Source organism: Heliangelus exortis, chromosome 1 (assembly GCF_036169615.1).
Source record: "Heliangelus exortis chromosome 1, bHelExo1.hap1, whole genome shotgun sequence".
Lineage (NCBI taxonomy): Eukaryota > Metazoa > Chordata > Aves > Apodiformes > Trochilidae > Heliangelus > Heliangelus exortis.
In genome coordinates this window covers 52,567,385-52,588,320 of record NC_092422.1, presented here as the reverse complement: position 1 = coordinate 52,588,320, position 20,936 = coordinate 52,567,385, and the positions used below count along the sequence as shown (strand labels likewise).

General features: G+C 40.7%; 1 protein-coding gene across 2 annotated transcripts in view; it reads left to right on the top strand.

Moving 5' to 3' along the window:
• The window catches only part of NALCN (sodium leak channel, non-selective), a 228,773-nt gene extending 211,041 nt beyond the window's left edge, over positions 1–17,732 (top strand). For both annotated transcript variants that reach the window (XM_071742574.1, XM_071742583.1), the window contains 11 exons: positions 46–165; positions 1,184–1,252; positions 3,824–3,972; positions 4,665–4,758; positions 5,546–5,678; positions 6,219–6,334; positions 8,503–8,660; positions 10,074–10,224; positions 12,336–12,485; positions 13,150–13,267; positions 15,485–17,732. In XM_071742574.1, the coding sequence (XP_071598675.1) occupies positions 46–165; positions 1,184–1,252; positions 3,824–3,972; positions 4,665–4,758; positions 5,546–5,678; positions 6,219–6,334; positions 8,503–8,660; positions 10,074–10,224; positions 12,336–12,485; positions 13,150–13,267; positions 15,485–15,678 (1,452 nt within the window). In that variant the 3' untranslated portion in view covers positions 15,679–17,732. The remainder of the gene's footprint in view (positions 1–45; positions 166–1,183; positions 1,253–3,823; positions 3,973–4,664; positions 4,759–5,545; positions 5,679–6,218; positions 6,335–8,502; positions 8,661–10,073; positions 10,225–12,335; positions 12,486–13,149; positions 13,268–15,484) is intronic.
• Positions 17,733–20,936: the final 3,204 nt, after the last annotated feature.

Genomic DNA, 20,936 nt, shown 5'->3' with positions numbered 1-20,936 from the left:
TTACCCAATACAAATGAGAAATTGTTTTGGTTTTTTTTTCCATAGGTCACAATGAAGATTATTGCTATGTCACCTTCTGGCTTCTGGCAAAGCAGAAGAAATCGGTACGATCTCTTAGTGACATCTCTTGGAGTTATATGGGTGATACTTCATTTCGCCTTACTGGTAAGATTTATGTAACACAATTTCAATTATTAAGCTTGATTTTATCTGCCAGCAGCAGGAGGACTGCTATACATCCAGATAAACCTTTGGGAGTTGAATAAGGCTGAAATACGTCTGAAACAAATTTAACTTGATGCTAGAAGGAATCCTTATCTTGGGCAATGATGATTTACAAAAGCTGTCTGGTAGTACTGTAGTAAAAAACTGAAGTCTTTGAAAAAGATGTGAGTCAGAAGAGGAAGGAATAAGAAGGCACTAAGAGCTCTTGCCAACAGCATTATCATGAGCAGCAAGGAAGAAATTGGCAATGCACAAAATCCAGATAGGAAGAGAGGATTAGAAGAAAGCATAGGTTCAAAGTCACTGAAAGGTACAATTTCTCCCCAAACCAGCAGTGCTTCTGGACCACTGGTTTTGAGTAAGAGGCTGATTTTAATCCAGGAAGGCATGGAGGAGAGAAAACAGCTCTCCCTCCATCTCAGCTGATTTTTTAAAAGTTGGCTACATCCCTGGTTCTGTCACTTATGAGGGAGGGAGAAGGGATAGTTGATGCTTTTCACCAATCACAAGTTGTGGAACTCCCCACCCTAAAATGGCTGGGGGCTTCTTTTTTGTCAGCCCCAGGCTCTGTTCAGAGAAAAACCTGTCTGTGTGGCTAGTCATTTGGCCCTAACATACACTGCTCCTTGCTGCTGAGTAGCTTGGGAAGCCTAAGGAGTTTCTTTAAGCCAGCAACTGCCTAGATAAGTACTGGGGCAGCTTACAGCTGTTACAGCCCAACTAGGAGATGGTTGAAGGTTTTTTTTGTTTGATATATGAGGAGGTTGGATTAGTATGGTTTTGAATAGATAGAGCATCTGTTAGTTTCTTACTGTTACTGAAATCTTGGTGCTAGTGTTTTATGATATCTCTTATTTCATGGGGTCATTGCCCTACATTATTGAAAGATCAGTTATCCTGATCTTTCCATGAGATTCCTGGGGGACAAAGTACTAAGACTGCTGTGTTTTCCTTCCAGAATGCATACACATACATGATGGGAGCATGTGTAATTGTCTTCAGGTTTTTCTCCATTTGTGGGAAGCACGTAAGTATAAACTAGGAACTACAGCCATTGCAGAGCTCATGTGTAGATTAAAGGACTGGTTGCTATGCATCTTCAGTGTGAATTCTGCAAGGCTCCATTTTATATGCTCCAAAAAAAGATAATTCAAGCAGCAGTCTCCAATTTTACATGTTATCTTTAAAACGTCAGTATTTTATGTGTATTGTATAATAGCACTGTGTTGCGGTTACTGGAAAAGCTGCTTTTTTTTTTTTTTTTGCATTAAAAGAAAAAGGTCAACTGTAATGCCACACAGTTTTTAAAAAAGGCTCTCATTGTGCCACTTTCAGTCTTTGCCATTTCATTGTGGTGTGCATGCTACTTGTTCATTGTATCTGCAAGATGAGTGAAGTGATGGTTGATCCACTCAACTTGCTGTGATAAAGCTCCCTTATAGGAATTGTTTCCTTCAGGGTGCTGGTCTGTGTCTTGCATCCCTGTAATCTGTGTCATATCACAGTAAAGGACTTATGTTCAATTTAAGAAATACTGGACCAAGATATTCCTCTGGAATCAGAGAGGGCCATGAAGTAAGACTCTTCTGAAAAAGTTTACATTGCTGTTGTGTTTGGATTTGCTCTGATGTAGTTGAGAGTAAGCTCACGGAATATGCAAAGGCAGAGAAAAAAATACATTTGTTTAACAAGTGGTGGCACTCTGCTTTCCCTTGATGTAGAACTTTTTTAACCATCTAAACATTTTCTGTGAAGTCAGACATGTTAAAGTAAATGTGATAAAAAGACTGCTATACTGGGTTGCTGGGGTTAAGAACAGTAAGTCAGAGGGTTTGTTCAGTAAAGATAAAAATTTTTCCTTCAAACTACATAGAACCTGTAGATCCTTGGGAATCCAATGAAAAATCCTTGCCTCTCCTATGCAGCCAGGTTAAGTGATTGCCTTCAAAGCTTTCTGATTAATTCTAAATGGTTTTTTCAAGGTTTTAACCTGCTTGTTTGTGCTTTCATGTTAGGAGCTGCATCTGTTTCACTAATTTATCTGTTATTATGCAATGTGATGGCTGAATTGCAGCATGAGGTATCAGCTTGGCATGATTCCAAAGAAAACTGCTACCCTCAGTCCCATTAAAGAGAATTTTCCATAGCATCCAAAGGGGGTAAAGGTGCTAGGCAATCAAAGGCAATGATTTTATCAAGATTAAAATATACAATATGGATTCATGGGAAAGCAGTATCTATTATTTAGGCCTACTGCCTATGTCATTTCAAAAATTATGTTCTCTTCTTAAGCTCTTTGGCCAACCTGTGTGAGAAATTAACTAGTTAAAACAAGCTCGGCTTATCTTAAGGAAATTTCCTACTCTATAGATCAGCCTATTTCTTTAGGTACTGGAGAATTGGGCTGATTCCAATGGGATGAGGTTCAACAAGGCCAAGTGCCAGGTCCTGCACTTTGGCCACAACAACCCCATGGGGAGCTCCAGGCTGGGCACAGAGTGGCTGAGAGCAGCCAGGCAGAAAGGGACCTGGGAGTCTGGATTGACAGGAAGCTGAACATGAGCCAGCAGTGTGCCCAGGTAGCCAAGAAGGCCAATGGCATCCTGGCCTGTATCAGGAACAGCGTGGCCAGCAGGTCCAAGAAAGGGATTCTGCCCCTGTACTCAGCACTGGTGAGGCCACACCTCGAGTCCTGTGTCCAGTTCTGGGCCCCTCAGTTCAGGAAGGATATCGAGGTCCTGGAGCAGGTCCAAAGGAGGGCAACCAGGCTGGTGAAGGGACTCGAGCACAGATCCTATGAGGAGAGGCTGAGGGAGCTGGGGCTGTTCAGCCTGGAGAAGAGGAGGCTCAGAGGAGACCTCATCACTCTCTACAACTCCCTGAAAGGAGGGGGTAGCCAGGGGGGGGTTGGTCTCTTTTCCCAGGCAACTCTCAGCAAGACAAGAGGGCACGGTCTCAAGTTGTGCCAGGGGAGGTTTAGGTTGGACATTAGAAAGAATTTCTTTACTGAGAGGGTGATCAGACATTGGAATGGGCTGTCCGGTGAAGTAGTGGATTCTCCATCCCTGGAGATATTTAAAAAGAGACTGGATGTGGCACTCAGTGCCATGGTCTGGTAACTGCAGTGGTAGTGGATCAAGGGTTGGACTTGATGATCTCTGAGGTCCCTTCCAACCCAGCCAATTCTATGATTCTATGATCTGAGGTTTCCACCTGACAGTTAGCATTTCTTTCACATAAGCTCAAAGGCAATAGCTGTACTACACTACTGTTCATGCAATGCTAATATTGATACTTCTGGAGTATACCGATATTATAATTAAGCTTATTCTGTATTATTGCTTTATTTTCCTACATACAGTCTTTGAGGAGCAACATCTTGCTTTCCCAAGTAAAAAGCACACTAAATTTCAGAGGACAATGTAAATAAATGTTCAGTTCCAATCAGATTCATAATGTATCATTTCACTGGGCTCATCCATTAACGTACACATGTAAGGAATTCCTTGTCAAAATGGCAAGTGCAATGACCCTCTTTTCCCTTTAAATTCTGCTTTCCTGGGTGGCATCATGGATTACTTTTGCTCTGTCTTTCCAGGTGACGCTAAAAATGCTACTTCTGACTGTGGTTGTCAGCATGTACAAGAGTTTCTTCATCATAGTGGGAATGTTCTTACTGCTTCTTTGTTATGCCTTTGCTGGAGTCGTTTTATTTGGTACAGTGAAATATGGAGAGAACATTAACAGGTACAGTATGTACTGTCTCATGAGGGTGTTCTTTAAACAGGCCCCCCAAAAATCCCCTTCAGCTACAGAGAAATCTATCCATGGTAAATAACAGAGAAGGCCCCAGGTCTAATTGGAGAAGTTGAAGTTGAAGCTCTGACTGGAATTTCTGATAGGAGGCACTGAGCCCTCTTTCCAGTCTTTGCACATTAAACCAAGTTACACCCAATCCAGCCCAGAACGTTCTTCAATATGCCAGCTGGAGTATGCTTCAAAGCAGCACTGTGATAGCCACAAGCTGCTGAAACACAGTGTACCTGCTGCACCTTATCAGCATCCCCCAGGGACAGCATCCACACAGCAGGCTGATTCAGAGAGGGGACATTTCTGTCATTTGACTGTTAAAGTGAGATTTCCCAAATCAATGGCATCATTAGGCTTCAGGAAGAAAATGGAGACAGGAGATAGGGTTTGGCCCCCCAGTTTGCTTTTGCTTTTTGATAAGTGAGCTAAAATACTCAGACCGGTGCTAAAATCATTATAATCTAAGTCTTGGAATAAGTCATTTAATGAACTGATGTAAATAATGCTGTAACTATTTTCAGTTTAAAGTAGTAGAACAGTAGAAGGTGGAAATGGTTTGCATTTTTTTCATGCCAGTGTTTTAGTTCTGCAATGAGAAATTTTGTCTCTCTCTTTTTTGCTTAAAACAGACATGCAAATTTTTCATCAGCTGGCAAGGCTATTACTGTACTCTTCAGAATTGTTACTGGAGAAGACTGGAACAAAATTATGCATGACTGCATGGTAAATATAAAACTGCCAGACATGAAATAGACAACAAATAGAAGGCACCCTTGCATTTTAGAGTATTTCTAGTATCTTAGCTTTGTACAAGGAATGTTGTGATTGTCTTTATCTCTTCAAGAGAAGCTACAATATTTGCTAAACCTCAAAATTTAATGCACAAATTGTAGATCAGATCACACACAGTGTAGTATTTCCTGGGGCTAGGCTGTTACATGATTTAAAACCAAAGCCAACAAGATGTTTTCCAAATCAGAAGTGCAATAGCTCTTTTCCACTCTTGTCTGCTTTGACTGTGGCAAGGTGAATTTTCAGATTAACTTCGTAATGCCTGCACTTTGGCTCATTTCATGTGAATAATAGTCTTAAAGGCCCCAGACTTTTTCCTTGGATCGTTTTATTTCATCCAGGTAAATTTCTGTCTGTGGTTTCTGTTGCAATGAAAATCATATTATTCTCTTCCTTTTTAAAATTAATGGGCAGGGAAGCCTCTTGAGAATGACCACATTTCAGAAAACCAGGTTTTTTCTCTACAGTGACATAATACACAGTGTGGTGTGCGTGTGATAGTGAGATCTATCCCCAGGCCTCTTTGCCATACCTCTCTCTGTCTTCTGATTTCTGGCTGCCAAAGGAACAATAAAACGTTGCCCACAATAACACCCACAGCACCATTCCCTATTTGTCAAGCTTTAAAAAAATTGTAGTCATAAGGATTGTATCGATTGCAGAGAAATCAAAAATCTCTTTTTATGATCGATTGACTTTGTTTTCTTTCATTTTGAAGGTTCAGCCTCCATTTTGTACACCAGATAACAGCACTTACTGGAAAACAGACTGTGGAAATTATGCTGGTGCTCTCATGTATTTCTGTTCATTTTATGTCATCATTGCATACATCATGTTAAATTTGCTTGTTGGTAAGTGAAAATATTCATTAATAATAATAAGGTCCACTGTGGCTTATAGTATGTTAGATTTGAACCTATTGTGCTACCTCCAACCTTCAATGTTAACTTGTATCCATGTGATGTTTTTGATACTTCTGTGGCATGTTGTATGCTAAAACTCAGGAAGTCTGGGAATGAAAGAGATGTGTTATATTTTTGTAGTATAGTTACCCTAAGGAATATTATTTTCTGAGCTTTTCCTTTGTTCAGTTAACATCTTTCCAACATTGCTGTAAATCTCCTAATTGATTTGAGATGCTAGATTAGGCATCTCACCAGCATTTCTGATACAGCTTTTTAAGAATAAGCCCAGTGAAGGCTGATGTCAGGTGACAGTATATTACCCATTCAATATCCTCATCTGAACATACAGCATAGGCATGCATTACTGTGAAGTTTGCATAAACTAATTTGTAGTCTGTTGAAATTCATTGTTGTTTATACAGATTAACCAATTAGAATGCAACTACAGGCTTTCATTATAGTATTTTTTGGTTTTGTGGTTTTCAGCTATCATTGTGGAGAATTTCTCGTTGTTTTATTCAACTGAAGAAGACCAGCTTTTAAGTTATAATGACCTTAGGCATTTTCAAATTATATGGAACATGGTTGATGACAAAAGAGAGGTAAGAAACTTGATAATAAGCACAGAAATCCAGTAAATTTACACATACCTTAAAAAAAACACTGGGGAAACAGTGTCCTGGCAAAACTCACTGAATGGTTACAATTCAGTTTATCAAAGTACAGGGAACATGATCTAACATTAACAATGTTCAGGGCCCTTCAAATACTTCCCTGCATTCTTTGCTGCTGTGAAGTTCTTATAAAAGTTGATTTAAAAGCAAATGTAGATATTCATATCCCCTATACAATATCATCTTTCCTCTCAGCTCCCTGAGAGCTGCCACACTGAGAATCTGCCACTTCACATCCATTTATGTACCTGATCTTCAGAAGGGCTTTGCTGAGATTCTGACACTGTCTCCTGTCAGATTCTCATAGAGAAGCTGATGAAGTGTGGGCTGATGAGAAGTGATGAGGCAGACTAAATATTGGCATGTTCAACATCTTCATTAATGATCTGGATGATGAAACAGAATTTCCCTTTGGCAAGTTTGCAGATGACACCAGACCGGGAGGATGTGGAAGTGAAATGGGATGTCAGGAAACCCAAGCAGTTCAGTGAGGGAAAGTGCAAAATCTTGCACCATGTGAAGAACAACTCCAGGCACCAATATATGCTGGGGGGTAATTGGCTGGAAAGAAGCTTGGCAGGAAGGGACCTTGGTAGTGGACACCAAGTTGAACATGATCCAGCAACATCCTCTCTGGTCAAGAGGACTAATGGTATCCTGGGCTTCATTAGGAAAAGTATTGGTACTGGTGAGGCCACATCTGGAGCACTGCATCCAGTTCTGTAATCCTGTGTACAGCAGAAACATGGATATACTGGAGAGAGTCCAGCAAAGGGACACAAAGATAATGAAGGGGCTGGAGCATGTCTGATGATGAGAAGAGGCTGATAGAGATAAGACTGTTATCTATCTAAGACTGTTCAGCCTGCAGAAGAGAAGGGTCAGGGATGCAAAGAGGACAGAGCCAGGATCTTTCAAGTAGGGCCCAGTGACAGGACCAGAGGCAATGAGCACAAGCTGAAGTACAGGATATTCCCTCTGAACTTCAGGAAAGACCTTTTCACTGTGAGAGTGACCTGAGCTCTGGTGCAGGTTGTTCAGAGAGGTTGTAGAGTCTCCATCTTTGGAGATATTCAAAAGTAATATGGACTGGTAATTGGCTTTAGAAGGTGCTACTGAAGCTTGGAGTCAGGCAAGGGGACCTCTAGAGGTCCCTTCCAACCTCAGCCATTCTGTGACTCTACAAGGAAAAAAAGCAGGAGACTGAGCTGTTCAGATGGACACACAAGTTAAATCATCATCTGAATGATTTGTGACATCACTAAGACTTGTATTTGAACCAACATTATGGTAAAAGTTGCTTGCTTGTAGTTGGCACATGGCTGTGCTAAAGATGGAAGCTGCAGTCTGCACTGATGGAGGTGGAGAGTTCTGCACTGACATTATCTCTCTCTGGTGTGGAACACATTACAGAAAAAAATAGTTCCAGTCAGGCTCACTTAACAGAACAAAGTATCTAAAGAATAAATACTTTATATATTAAATTATATTATTTAATATATTTAAAGAAAACATGACAGCTTCAGAGGAAAATACTTTAAGTCCTAATATTTTAACTTCAACTTTCTTGTCACAAGAAGTGCAGTGTGTGCTCAATTGATTTTTAGAGAAGACCTCTGAAAAGCCAGTAAACTCCCAACATTCTCCTGTCCAGAGATGCACAGAGATGGTTGATGACAAAAGAGAGGACAAAAGGGAACAGCTTTACAACCAGGTATCGGCCTGGCTGTGAATTTTTAAATTGCAGTTTAATTTCAGTTTTCCAAAGGCAGGTCTCAGAGTATATAATTCTCATTACAGGTTAATGCTAATGGAAAAACTAGATCCCCAAGCAATGCTGAACATTTCTGACAAAATTATCAGCACAGATTTTCACTGTATGTCAGTCAAATAACAAAAAAGACTTCCACAAATGCACTGCAGAGCTGGATGCACGTGTATTTTCTGCGGCAGTGTATTCACAGTGACTTAAATAGGCCACGCTTTGGCATGGAGTCTTTGGAGGAAAAGTGTTTCTCTCACTGATCAAGTTGAATTTCTGAGATGCTGGTTAGGTCACAGGAATTATTTACCATCTGTTATGTGATTCTGCCCAGGGAGTGATCCCTACCTTCCGAGTCAAATTTCTGCTGCGGCTTCTGCGGGGCCGGCTGGAGGTGGATCTGGACAAGGACAAGCTGCTGTTCAAGCACATGTGCTATGAAATGGAACGGCTCCATAATGGTGGGGATGTCACTTTCCACGATGTGCTCAGGTACTCTGAAAGGTCCCCTAAATTTCTAGAATGGGTGTAATGGCCTGGATTTCTCTGTCACAGTTTAACACTGGCCCAGCAATTAAACCAAGTAACAGATGCTCTCTATTAATCTCTCTTCCTCCCTGAGAAAGGAAGGAGAGAGAATAAGGGAGAGAGACTTATGGGTTGGAAACTAAACTACACAGCTTTAATGAAACAGTAATGATAAATAGGAAAAATTACTAAATATATACAAATATACAGGAAAATTGATACCACGTTCCTCCCCCCTCTCCCCCCAATAACTCTCACATCATCACCGAGGCTGCAGGGTAGCTCTGGGAAAGTCCAGGCTGGACTCCTGGGGTCAGCAGCAGTCAGGAGCTGGATCAGGACCACAGGCAGACAAATGGGTGGAATCCTCCCAGGATGCCAAAGCAAACAGGGACAGGAGAAGAAGGGAACCAGAAAGGGAAGGAGGGCTTTGACCCTCGTGATCCCTCAAATCTATACTGAGTATGACGTGTATGGGATGGAATACTCTGGTCAATTTTGGCATCTATCTTGTCCCTTCCTCCCCAAAGGAGGGTTGCAGTTGTGAACTTTTTACTCCTGTCTTTCCAGAGGGCAAAATTTTCCTCAGAACTGAGCAGTGTCCTTGGTTCTGCACACCAGTCTCCAGCTGTAACTATAAACATGGAGTGTTATCAGTCCTAGAAGCAGACACTGTCTGAGAAACTTGCTGTTAATTTCAGCAAGTGCAACTACTTCCAAGAGACTTAGCTAAAAGCAAAAGTACAAGACAGAAAATCACCTTTATCCTGGCCCAAACCAGGACAGTCTCTTCAGGCTAACAGGTATTAATTAGACTTGGGAAAAGGCAAGACTGGTAGCTGGAGAGGCACTGCTATTTTGAGTGCAATGCAAAAATCAGATTTCCCTTCATTTCCTGGAAAAATATTAGTGGTGGAAAACACAGGTCCTAGGGAATCAGCTCTAAGTAATTTTAACATTTTAATTGGAGACAGTTTGTCATAAACATCAGTCCTGTGTTCTTGTACTGCAGGCAATGAAATGTTTTTCCCACTTGTTAACAACATGATGTTGAATCTGACTAGAAATAAAATAGAAATTGGAACATTGTCCAGTTGTAAACACTTGTTGGGGGAACAAACCCTAGATGTTTACAGCTTGAACAATGCCCTAGATGCTTACAGCTCAGCAGTTCACCTGTATTAGATAGGTAGGTGTAGGTGAGAAGGTCTTTGTGGTTTTTGAGCACCACAAGTCTCTTCTGGAATCATCACAGCATTTTTTTTATCTTCAAAAGTGAAATTATTGGAAGTATGAGCTTTGACTTTCTAAACTGAAAAGTACAGTGACCAGCATTATAAAAAAAACACCAACCCCAAACAACCATGTTTGTTCCAGCATGCTTTCATATAGGTCTGTTGATATCAGAAAAAGTCTTCAACTGGAAGAGCTGCTTGCTAGAGAACAACTGGAATATACCATAGAAGAGGAGGTGGCCAAACAGACCATACGTATGTGGCTGAAGAAGTGCTTAAAGAGAATCAGAGCAGTAAGTCAAGATAAACCAAGGTCTAAATGGGTACAGAAATTGTACTGAGATGAACAGTGCTGGAATTTGCTATCACTATGCTTCATTTACTCTGGAATCGTGGTAATATTTACTTGAAGAAGTATGTAGCAGTTGCTAATTCAGGGAAAAAAAACCAAAAAAAAAACCAATAAAAAGGCCCCAACTTATAACAGTTCAATTGAAAGTGCTGCAAAAATAAACATCTCTTGAAGGCAAAAACTCTCTTCCTGCCAAAATTCATCTGTCATTTCAATAAAGCAGGAAGATGCAAGTGCAGCAACCAATGTCAAAGTAATAATAAAAAAAAAGCAATGTAATTTGCTGAAACTTCAGAGGCCTAATCCTTCCTCACATAATGTAACTGTATAATTTCCTTGCCTCTGCTGGCAGAAAATACCATGAACAGTCATCAGCAGATATGGAATCCATATCAGATACATCATTTGGATGAGCCATCACAGTAACTCTGCGTGTGCAAGTGAGCAGTGGGTGTGTGGCAGTCAGGTGTAGGGAGTGTGGCACACAGGAGCAGTGTCCATGGCAGAAAATTAAACCAGGCCAAGGCATTAGCTCAGGGCTAGGATGGGGACACCCATACTCCTTATCCTGTTCCTCCACACAACTTTGGTCTGTGCACACTCACACTCTCCCAGACCACTGCTGTAGGAGCATCTCCATCCTCCAGGCGTGGGGCTGGGTGGGGGCTGCTCCCAGTGCTGGAATCTGTCTTGTGGGGTAGATCATGCAGGTCCTGGCTTGTCACTTGACTTCAGCACTGCAGAAAAACCAATCTGTCAATGTCTACACTAATAAAGACCTAGTCAGTGCTTAGGATCATCAGAAACATTTTTTTGCTTTTGCTCAGGATAGCTGCAATATACGCTGTTTATCCAAATTTGTCTTGGATAACATTTATAGAAAAAAAAAAAAAAAATCCAGGAAATTTTAATTGGCTTTTGCAATTGTTCTTTTTTCTTCCAAAACCACCTCTTCCTTTATATCAAAAGTCATAGCCAGATTCCCTTGGTGACTGATTTTTCAGTTACTTTCGATACATATATTTTTTTATTTTTATAAAAGCTTACCTCTGATCTGTGGAGGTTTTCCATAGACACCTGTGATCATGGGATCTGTCTTTTTCTGTTTGTAAATCTAAAAAAAAAAATTTAACTGGACAATTTTAATGTAAAGTACATTCCAGCTGACACGTTAGTGTTCAAGGCATATTCAGATAAATAGTTTAATTTTGATCTCATCTCTGAAATAATAGCAGTAAATTTAATATCAGCTCTCAGATCTAGGTTTGTTCAACTGGGTTGTTTATTTCATTATGATATTGGATTACACCATGTTAAAGTAAATGTACTATTCATTTCACTCTAATAATATGGCTCAGATCATTTCACATTTTATGAACCTTTTATAAACTGAATGTAATTATGGGAGTTAATATATATTTTCAAATTCTCTTGTTAGTCTCTAAGTCTCTCTAGAGGGAGCATGTGAAAACTACCCAGGAAAGTGAAACCCTTCCTAAGGGCTGTTTATTTTAATTTAAAAGCAAATTAGATTGTAAGATCATAATGGTAGTGATTTTGTTTTTCTATTTGTACTGTAAATCTATACTCAATCCCAAGGTTTCCAATACTGTTTTATTCAGTCATATCAACAGCCTGTTCCAAATGCCATAAAAGAAAATGGATTTTTTTCATTGCTTTCCTGCAATTTGTAGCAAATCCATACCAATTTCCCTGTTTCTTTTTCTTTGAAAGGAATTTTAACTCATAAAATGAAAACTTTAGATTTTCTTTAAACTCTAGGTTTAAAGCAAAAGTTGAGCAACTTGTCTTGCACTTAATATAGGTTATAAGTTTAATCCTCTGCTTCCTACATAAAAATTAACCATATGCTGGAAATCACTGTATTTAAATAACCACCATCTGATACATGTGGCTTTAGTGATGCACCTGGTATCCACATCTGGCACTCGCCGTTTGTTTAAATATTTAGGAGGCTTTAAAAAAAAATAAATCAAACACTATGACAGACCAATGAGTGCATTTTTCTTGTCACATGTTGTACCTTGATAGAAACAACAGCAGTCATGCAGCATTATCCATAGTCTACGAGAGAGTCAACAGCAGGAGCTGAGCCGATTTCTGAATCCTCCCAGCATTGAGACAACGCAGCCAAGTGAAGATATGAATGCTATTAATCAGGATAACTGTGCACAGCCAGAGGTATGCTAACCAGGAGACTATCAGTTACTCAGAACAAACTCATAAAACTTCCATGTTTCTTCTTTGTTCTTTTTCAAGAACCATTTTCCTGGGAGAAGCTGAAAGCAATATTGTGTTTTGCTTCAGTCTTTGCCTTCAGGTGGGAAGGCAAGATGATCTAAAGCTGTAGCTCCCCCACTTAAAGGTGCTCTTGCTTGCACCATGAAGGGCAAACTCAGCTGGATGTCTCCAGCAGCACCATCCATCAGCTCTGTCATGAGCTGTGTGCAGGCTCAGGGATGTGAAGCTTTCCTGTCCAAGCATTCTGAGGCAGTGTTTGCACTGAGAGCGATAGCTCTGGGAAAGCTGGAGTCCTTGGTTCTCCCAGGGTAGGGAGTGAAGAAGGGACAACATAAGGGCCTTCCACTGTGGAAGGCTGGGGACAATTTTTTTACCATTCAGTGAGACTGTACCTTGAGCCTAAATGTTTTTTTTTTTATTTTTTCCTGTTGGTAGTAGCTTTCTGGGACAGTAAAGAATAGAAACCACGCTGCCCTAACAAATGGCAGTGTCTTTTGTTTATGTTCTTGTCTGAAGCTGGGAAACAGAATAGAAAGGCAGCCCTGCTTAGGATTATCCCAGTGCAGTGGGGAACTGTGACTGAGATTCTGTGTTCTCTCTTCAGACAAGTAGCCAGCAGCAGCTCCTTAGTCCAACACTTTCTGACCGAGGTGGCTACCGACACGATTCCGGAGATGCCGGGAAACCTCAGCGGAAATTTGGACAATGGCGTTTGCCATCAGGTACGTGAAAAGCGTCTGTCAGTGTAAGCCCCCAAATGCCAAATCACTGCTGTACAATAAAGGACACTGTTGTGTCCAGTTCTGGGCCCCTCAGTTCAGGAAGGATATCGAGGTCCTGGAGCAGGTCCAAAGGAGGGCAACCAGGCTGGTGAAGGGACTCGAGCACAGATCCTATGAGGAGAGGCTGAGGGAGCTGGGGGTGTTCAGCCTGGAGAAGAGGAGGCTCAGGGGAGACCTCATCACTCTCTACAACTCCCTGAAAGGAGGGGGTAGCCAGGGGGGGGTTGGTCTCTTTTCCCAGGCAACTCTCAGCAAGACAAGAGGGCACGGTCTCAAGTTGTGCCAGGGGAGGTTTAGGTTGGACATTAGAAAGAATTTCTTTACTGAGAGGGTGATCAGACATTGGAATGGGCTGCCCAGGGAAGTGGTGGATTCTCTGTCCCTGGAGATATTTAAAAAGAGAGTGGATGTGGCACTCAGTGCCATGGTCTGGTAACTGCAGCGGTAGTGGATCAAGGGTTGGACTTGATGATCTCTGAGGTCCCTTCCAACCCAGCCAATTCTATGATTCTATAATGAGGCCATGAGAGGCTTCATGATTCAGTCTCCCACCAGCTGCTTGCACCCACAGCAGAGTTTTAATACCCTTGTGCATGCTGAAATACATCGGTCTCTCTCCTTCCTCCCAGTTTTGAAACTTTGGAGGATGGGCTCAAGCGTTGCCATGCACTGGTTCTTGGGTTTTTTTACTTTTCCTACATTTACTCAGGATTTATTTAGACTGTACCATCCTATATCCTTGGACAGTGTCTTGGGCATTAAGGTCTCTTATTGTATAAAGCACATGAAAAATTAATGAAGTTTTTCCTAACAGTAATAACTTTTGAGTGCCTTCTCCTGCCTAAGCGAGGATGTTTTCTATTTTACACCATAGTAATACAATTTTATATTTTTGCTTCAGCCAGGAGGCAGCCTTGTTCACAGTCAGTTTCCAGTTTATTTTCTCACAAACAGGAAACATCCTCAAGTTGTTCCAGTAACTACAGTCTACTAGAAAAGGAGGGCTGTGCGATGCCCTTATAGGAAGGTGCTTATAGAAGGGTGGGAGAGGTTCATAAGTACAGTCTGAGGAGTTATTAAGTCTTTATCTCAAGAGCACTCTCTACTACTTGAAATATTCTCTTTTAAAGTGCATATTGACCTCTGCTGCCATGACAATGAGGTTAGATGTGTGCACATCAACCTGCTTTCAGGTCAGTCCTATTCCAAGTCAGAGTGCTGCCTTCAGAGGCTGCCATTTTTTAGACTTTTATCATGTCAAGGTGGAAGTAGAAGAGATTGTCATGCTCTGAGTACCTTTAACCCTACTGTTGTGACTGGACTGCTTTCACAAGGAACAGAATTACCTTATAGAGAGCTTTCAATCCATGCTTTCCACTTAAATGTCACTGAGCAGCACAGGAGAACAACATTTTATAGGAATAGGGACAAAAAGAGGGAATGTGCTAAGTAGGAATCATACTACTGTAGCCAAATGGATAGATTTTTCAAGTGAGAATGAAGAGTTCAGAGGTTTTTTTCTTAGCCCTGATCTTGACCATGTCAGTCTTGAATGTTCCTCAGTGGACAGTGTAGGAAAAAAGGATCACTTCTGTGCACAGTACAGCCCAGTAGATGATAAAAAGCCTTCAGCCCAACAGACATGTATTTGAGACATTAATAGCAGCATTAAGATCAAACATGGCTTTTGTATACTTACACATTTTAGTGTGTAGCCACTTTATGGCTTTCCTAAAGCCATACCAGCACCTTGTACTGGCTTCTGCCTGTAGCCTGTGGTTAAATATCACTTTCTAGGCATAGCTGCCACTCCTAAATGCACTTCTTCCTCCCTTTTTCTGGCACTTAACACTTTCACCATTTTGCAAGTTTATCAGCTCAGGTAAGTACTCCCTAAACCATTCAGGTTGTCCCAGAAGGAAACTGGGACAGTGACACTGCTCAGTTGAACTGCTCTCCCAGCAGGCTGGTGGGAGCAAGGTGAAGAGTTGGAGCTGGGGAAAAAAAAAAATACATTAAAACAGAGCACTGCCTTTTCTATACTACATCAGTTTAAAGCTGCCCTAGTCCAGCCAGTTCTGTATACCTGAAATCTGTGCAAAAAACGTTCAAGAAGCAGATATACTCTGAGACAGAACTTTCTGTTTCCTTTCACAGCCCCCAAGCCAATAAGCCATTCAGTGTCTTCAGTCAACCTCCGCTTTGGTGGACGTTCAACTATGAAATCTGTTGTATGCAAAATGAATCCTATGTCTGATGCTGCTTCTTGTGGATCAGAAGTCAAGAAATGGTGGACAAGACAATTGACTGTGGAGAGTGATGAGAGTGGAGAGGACCTTCTCGATATCTGAGAAAAAATTTAAGTTGCACTGCAACACTTCAAGTACAATCTGATTTTCTATGTTTAGAATTTAAGATGCTGTGTGATGTACACTTTCTTTAAAATCAGTGTCAGAATTTTTCCTATGCTTATCCTTCTGCCATATGAAGCATAGCAAACACTTATATGTTAAAATTCACCTCTATAGGTACTAACTGTACTTTAAGAAACCTGTATGCAATAGCAGCACTAACAAAGAGACTATATGGCCTTTATTAGACAGAGCATTGAAAGATTTCATATGTTCTACATATGTTCTACAGCTATGTAATGAAAATGTATTTTGATATACACACCTCTGTGGTTTTCTTCAAACTATACTGTCCTTCAACAAGTGGCAACATTTTACAATACAGGAGTAATATATTTCTTCTTTTTTGTGTTTTCCCTCAGTTCTTATTTAGTAACATTTATTTGAGAAAGATTTCATTATTCACAGATGACCTGAAGAGGTCAGCACTGACTTCATGTTCAAGGGAAGTATTTTTACAGAGTACAGATTCTGAATTTCAATTCTGAGCTTTTTCTGGATCTTTTTTTAAAATATACAAGATACAGGACAACTCACTGTAAAATCAGAAGGTGAAGGCTTGGCTTTTAAAATGTAAATATCTCTGGGGTTTGGTGAAATATGCAAAGAGCTTGATTTTCATAGAGAAAATGGGGAAAAAATTTAAAAAAAAATTAATTAAAGTTGTACTTTAAGCATCCAGCAAAAGACCTCCATGTGAAAAACATGGTTTATGCTTCATTTTCAGAATATACTGGTTGCATATACGTATGGTGTCATTATTCTCCTGTTATTGGGTCCCATTTCCTCGTGTAGTCATAAGATAACTTTTTTCTTGTCTGTGTGATGACAAATAGCATGCTGGGGGGTTCTAATTACAGAGTAGTATTGTATGGCTTTCAAAAACACAGTTCAGTTTTTGCCTGTATAGGTAGAAGTAAATTTTACTTACCCAGATTACTACTCATGCTACAGCCCTGCGAAGCTAAAGCATGACACTGTACTGTGGCTAAGTACCTCTGTCCCTTTTATCCTGACACATCCTATTTTGACATGTTACCCTTCTTTTATTTTATAAAGCACCAGGAGTGCTACAATATCAGTGGTGGAAAAGCAGCTCTCCCTCATAAAAGTTTTTCCAGTGAAAGGCCAATGCTATATAGATACAGAGGTGGAGAAGAAAAGCCAGCAGAGTTTGTTAGTTTCAGAATTTAAGGCTGTCTAAAAATGTGGAGTAAAAACATGTCCTTCCCTCAGGGAAGAGCTAAGAAGTTGCAGATTTTGTAGCTTGGCCCCCAACTGGGTTTTTAGTGTCACTGGGACCTTTCTGTTATCATTGTTTCCTATGGAAATGATAGGATCTCACATGGCCTGATGTGAGATCTTGTAAGAGGCTCGCACTTAATGTACATCACCACTTAAAAATATATCCTTTAAAAAACAGAAAAAAAGCCAGTGCTTTGCCATGTTTTCTGGCCCAAATATTACTCTAGAGTGGTCAGAATACAACATTGTTTTCACAGATGCCTTCATCATAAATGCAAAACTAGCTTTGGCCATAAAATACAGTTTTCTTGGCATCTCTCAGTGTTTTGTTCCCTTTGTATGGTTGAACATGGTTTAGATTGTTTTTATTTTTTTTTAATAGTCATACTGATCACATCTGTATTTCATGGTTTCTTTATGTGTTTTGGGGTCTGTTTAAGTTTAAATCTAGTCAACTATAATTCTACAGTAACAGAACGTGTGCATTCCCTTGTTTACCAGATTATGAACCGTCGACAAATCCATTCTTCTGTGTTCTGTTTTGTGCTTGTTTAAGTTGAGCTTTTGTATATATGACAATGAGATATATATTGGATTTATAAAAGATAGTATCTTTGAAAGTTCAATAATATATTGAACTGCAGATCTTTCTGAATCAGTTGCTGCAAATCTTCTTTTTAAAAAATCTGGCAAACAGTTTTTCCTTGCCTTACAGTACTCTGTCAATAAAAGTGAGTTGCTTTAAGCAATATTCCTTTCTCTGATTTTCATTCTAACTGCATTTTCTATGTGTGACTCATCTGTGATAATGCTGCATAGTGGCTAGGCCTGTGGTTTGAATAGGATTATTTAAGGAAATTATTTGAAGCTCTTCTAATTGGAGAAGTCCAGCAACAAAACTCATCAGTACTACCACTAGGACTCTTATTCAAAAAATGGACCACGTTTCTTCATTATTTGCATTTAACCCACTTTCTTTCTCTGCTTTAGTGCCAAGCCTGGATCTGAGTGTGGATCTGTGGGTGTGTGGATGTGTGTCAGGGGGAAATTCATGGTGGAAAGATTGTACTGGTTAGGGTTAGTTTCTTAGACTGCCTTCCAGTATTTTCCAAAACACTGGAGATCCCTGGATCATCTAATTTAACCAGCAAGCTGTCTCTAAGGAAGCAGTGCTCACCTGTTCATTCCTCCATTTTGTCTCTGCAGATATAGTAGGTAAAATGGAGTTACAAAGATATGAAAATAATATATACTAGAGCAACAAAACAACTAGTTTAAGGTAAAAACCTCCTTAATATGGCACCCCCCACATAACTAAAGAAAGTGATACCCTTCTACTCTGCAGCAGAGCAACCAGTGAGCATTTGGACGTGAAGGTGAAGAAACAGAGAGGAGAGCTGAGGAATGACTGATGTTCAAGCAGCCTCTGCAAACAATGGAGGGACACAAAGGGCAAACAGAGCATCAGGAAATCAGTCCAGACAGCCCAAGAGAAAAGTCCACACAAGAACAGACCATAGGCAAAGGTAAACAAGAAATTGCCAGGGGAATAGTACTACCTATAGTGCTATTGGCTTCTGGAATTAAACCTCGTTATCTTATATAAATGAAAAGAATAGACTCCTTTTCATCTTCTAAGAGAGCTTTGTTCCATAGGAAGCAAGTTGTAAGTCTTCATAGACTGGATGGGCAAAAAGCATGATGCATCTTGTCAGTGCTGAGAACATGCAGCAAAGATTTATCTCAATGTCATTCCAAAGTCAGGTCAGATTTCAGACAATCACTTTTGTTATGAAGAAGTTAATAACCTGAAACCATTTGCTACTGGAAGATGTCCAACTGAATTAAGAGCTAAAAACATAAAGTACAGTTTTATCTGGCAAGCTGAAAATACCATTGTTGTTTTAATTAATGAGGACCAATCAGGCTTAAATAACTTCAAAATAACATTACATTCAGTATTGTCTGCATTCAAAGACCAGTATCACAGCTTTTGAGAAGCCAATTTGGATGCCAAAAGCAAGTGAGTGACTTTGTGAGAATAATAATTATTGTTCTCTTATTTTATTCACAACATGCCCACAGCTCTTGTTATTGTGCAGATAAGGATGTTTGTGAATAACTGAAGCAGGAGAAGAGTTCACCCTGGTTCCTGCTGTTGAACCAGTACATTTGGAGACCCAGCAAGTAAGATGTGTGCTAAGCCCCCCATCCAAAAATCCCCCTCCTTCTCCTGCAACATTTCCACAAGTGAAAACAAACATTGGCCTGAGCTGTCAGTCAAAATTACCAATAGGATTATCTCAGTCTTCCTGAATTTAGCTTTAGGAGGCTAAATTTATGCCTGCTATTGAAGGCAGTTTAGTCACACCACAGATGAACTTGACACAACGCATAGGATGATGCTGGAAAGTTGGCTCCCCTGGTTGGTTCAATTGCTCTGCAACACAAAGGAAGCCTCACTAGAATTCAATTAACCTTCCTCTTCATCCCATGGGTGCTACAGTCAGACCCCATTAGCATCTGTTGCCCAGTGCTCTCAATGAGGAACCTCTAAGCACGAAGTTATTAACCCATCAATGAGCTGCGTGCAGGTTCCTGTCTCAGATTCTTATTCCAGTACCCTTGCTGGTTTCATATTCTTGCCTGCCTTGCATATCTGCACTGGGGAGTTTAGATAAATTACTTGAGCACCTACAGAATTGTGTTTCATAGAGGGGTAGCTTACTGCAAAGACAAGAAATGTCTTAAGTACAAGTAGAAATGAAGGGGAAAAAACCTAAACTATCCATCAGCCTGAAGAGCTGTTGACATCAGTCTTTTCTTCTTTCTAAATTCAAGCAGCACCCATCAGTGGCACAAGCCTCCAGTGTCTCAGTGGGCATTGCTTTGTTTCAGGAAAAGTTTTGCCAAGATTGGAAACAAACTGGTTAATAGATAGACCCCAGTGAGTCTTAGAGACCTGGGCAGTCAAGTCCTAATTGGCTCCTTCACAAGATGGAGGTGACCGCAGTGGGATTTCTGTTTGTGAGTACATTTATCCATGAAGGTAAGAGAAGAGGGTTTGTCCTTGAGTTCACTGGCAGAGAATCTTAGTGTAATTTGTGTTGGAAGGGATCTCTAAAGGTCATCTAACTCGCCTGCAGTAAGCAGGGACACCCTCAACTAGATCAGGTTACAAAGAGACTCATCAAGCCTCATCTTGAGTATCTGCAGGGATGAGGCCTCAACTATCTCCTTGGGCAACCTGTTCCATTTTTCCACTACCCTCATGGCAAAGAATTTTTTCCTAACATCCAATCTAAATCTATTCTTCTCTACTTTAAAACCACTGTCCTTCTTCCAATCACTACAAGGTCTTGCAAACAGTCCATCTCCAGCCCTCTTGTAGGCCCCTTTCAGATACTGGAAGGTTGCTATTAGGTCTCCCCAGAGCCTTCTCTTCTCCAGGCTGAACAGCCCCAGCTCCCTCACTCTGTCTTTGCAGGAGAGGTGTTCCAGCCCCCTGATCATTTTCATAGCCCTTCTCTAGACCCATCAGGTCCTCTCTTTATTGAGGGTTCCAGAGATGGACACAGTACTCCAGGTGAGGTCTTACCAAAGCAGAGTAAGGTGGCAGAATCACCTTTCTCAGTCTGCTGGCCACACTTCTTTTGATGCAGCCCAGGATGCAATTTGCTTTCTGGGCTGCAAACACACACTCTTGGCTCATGTCCAGCTTTTCATCCACCAGCACCTCCAAGTCCTTTTCTGCAGGGCTGCTTTTTAAAACCTTGTCACCGAGACTGTACTGGTAGTGCAGATTCTTCCAACCCAGGTGCAGAACAATCCAGAAGCTGGAAACCACATCTTGTCTCACAACCTGTATTTGGTCTTATTTCAGGATTTGCTCCCCAGCTGCATGAAAGATGGAGAGTGCCCTGGCATGTTCTGCTTTCTCAGTACACACTCCT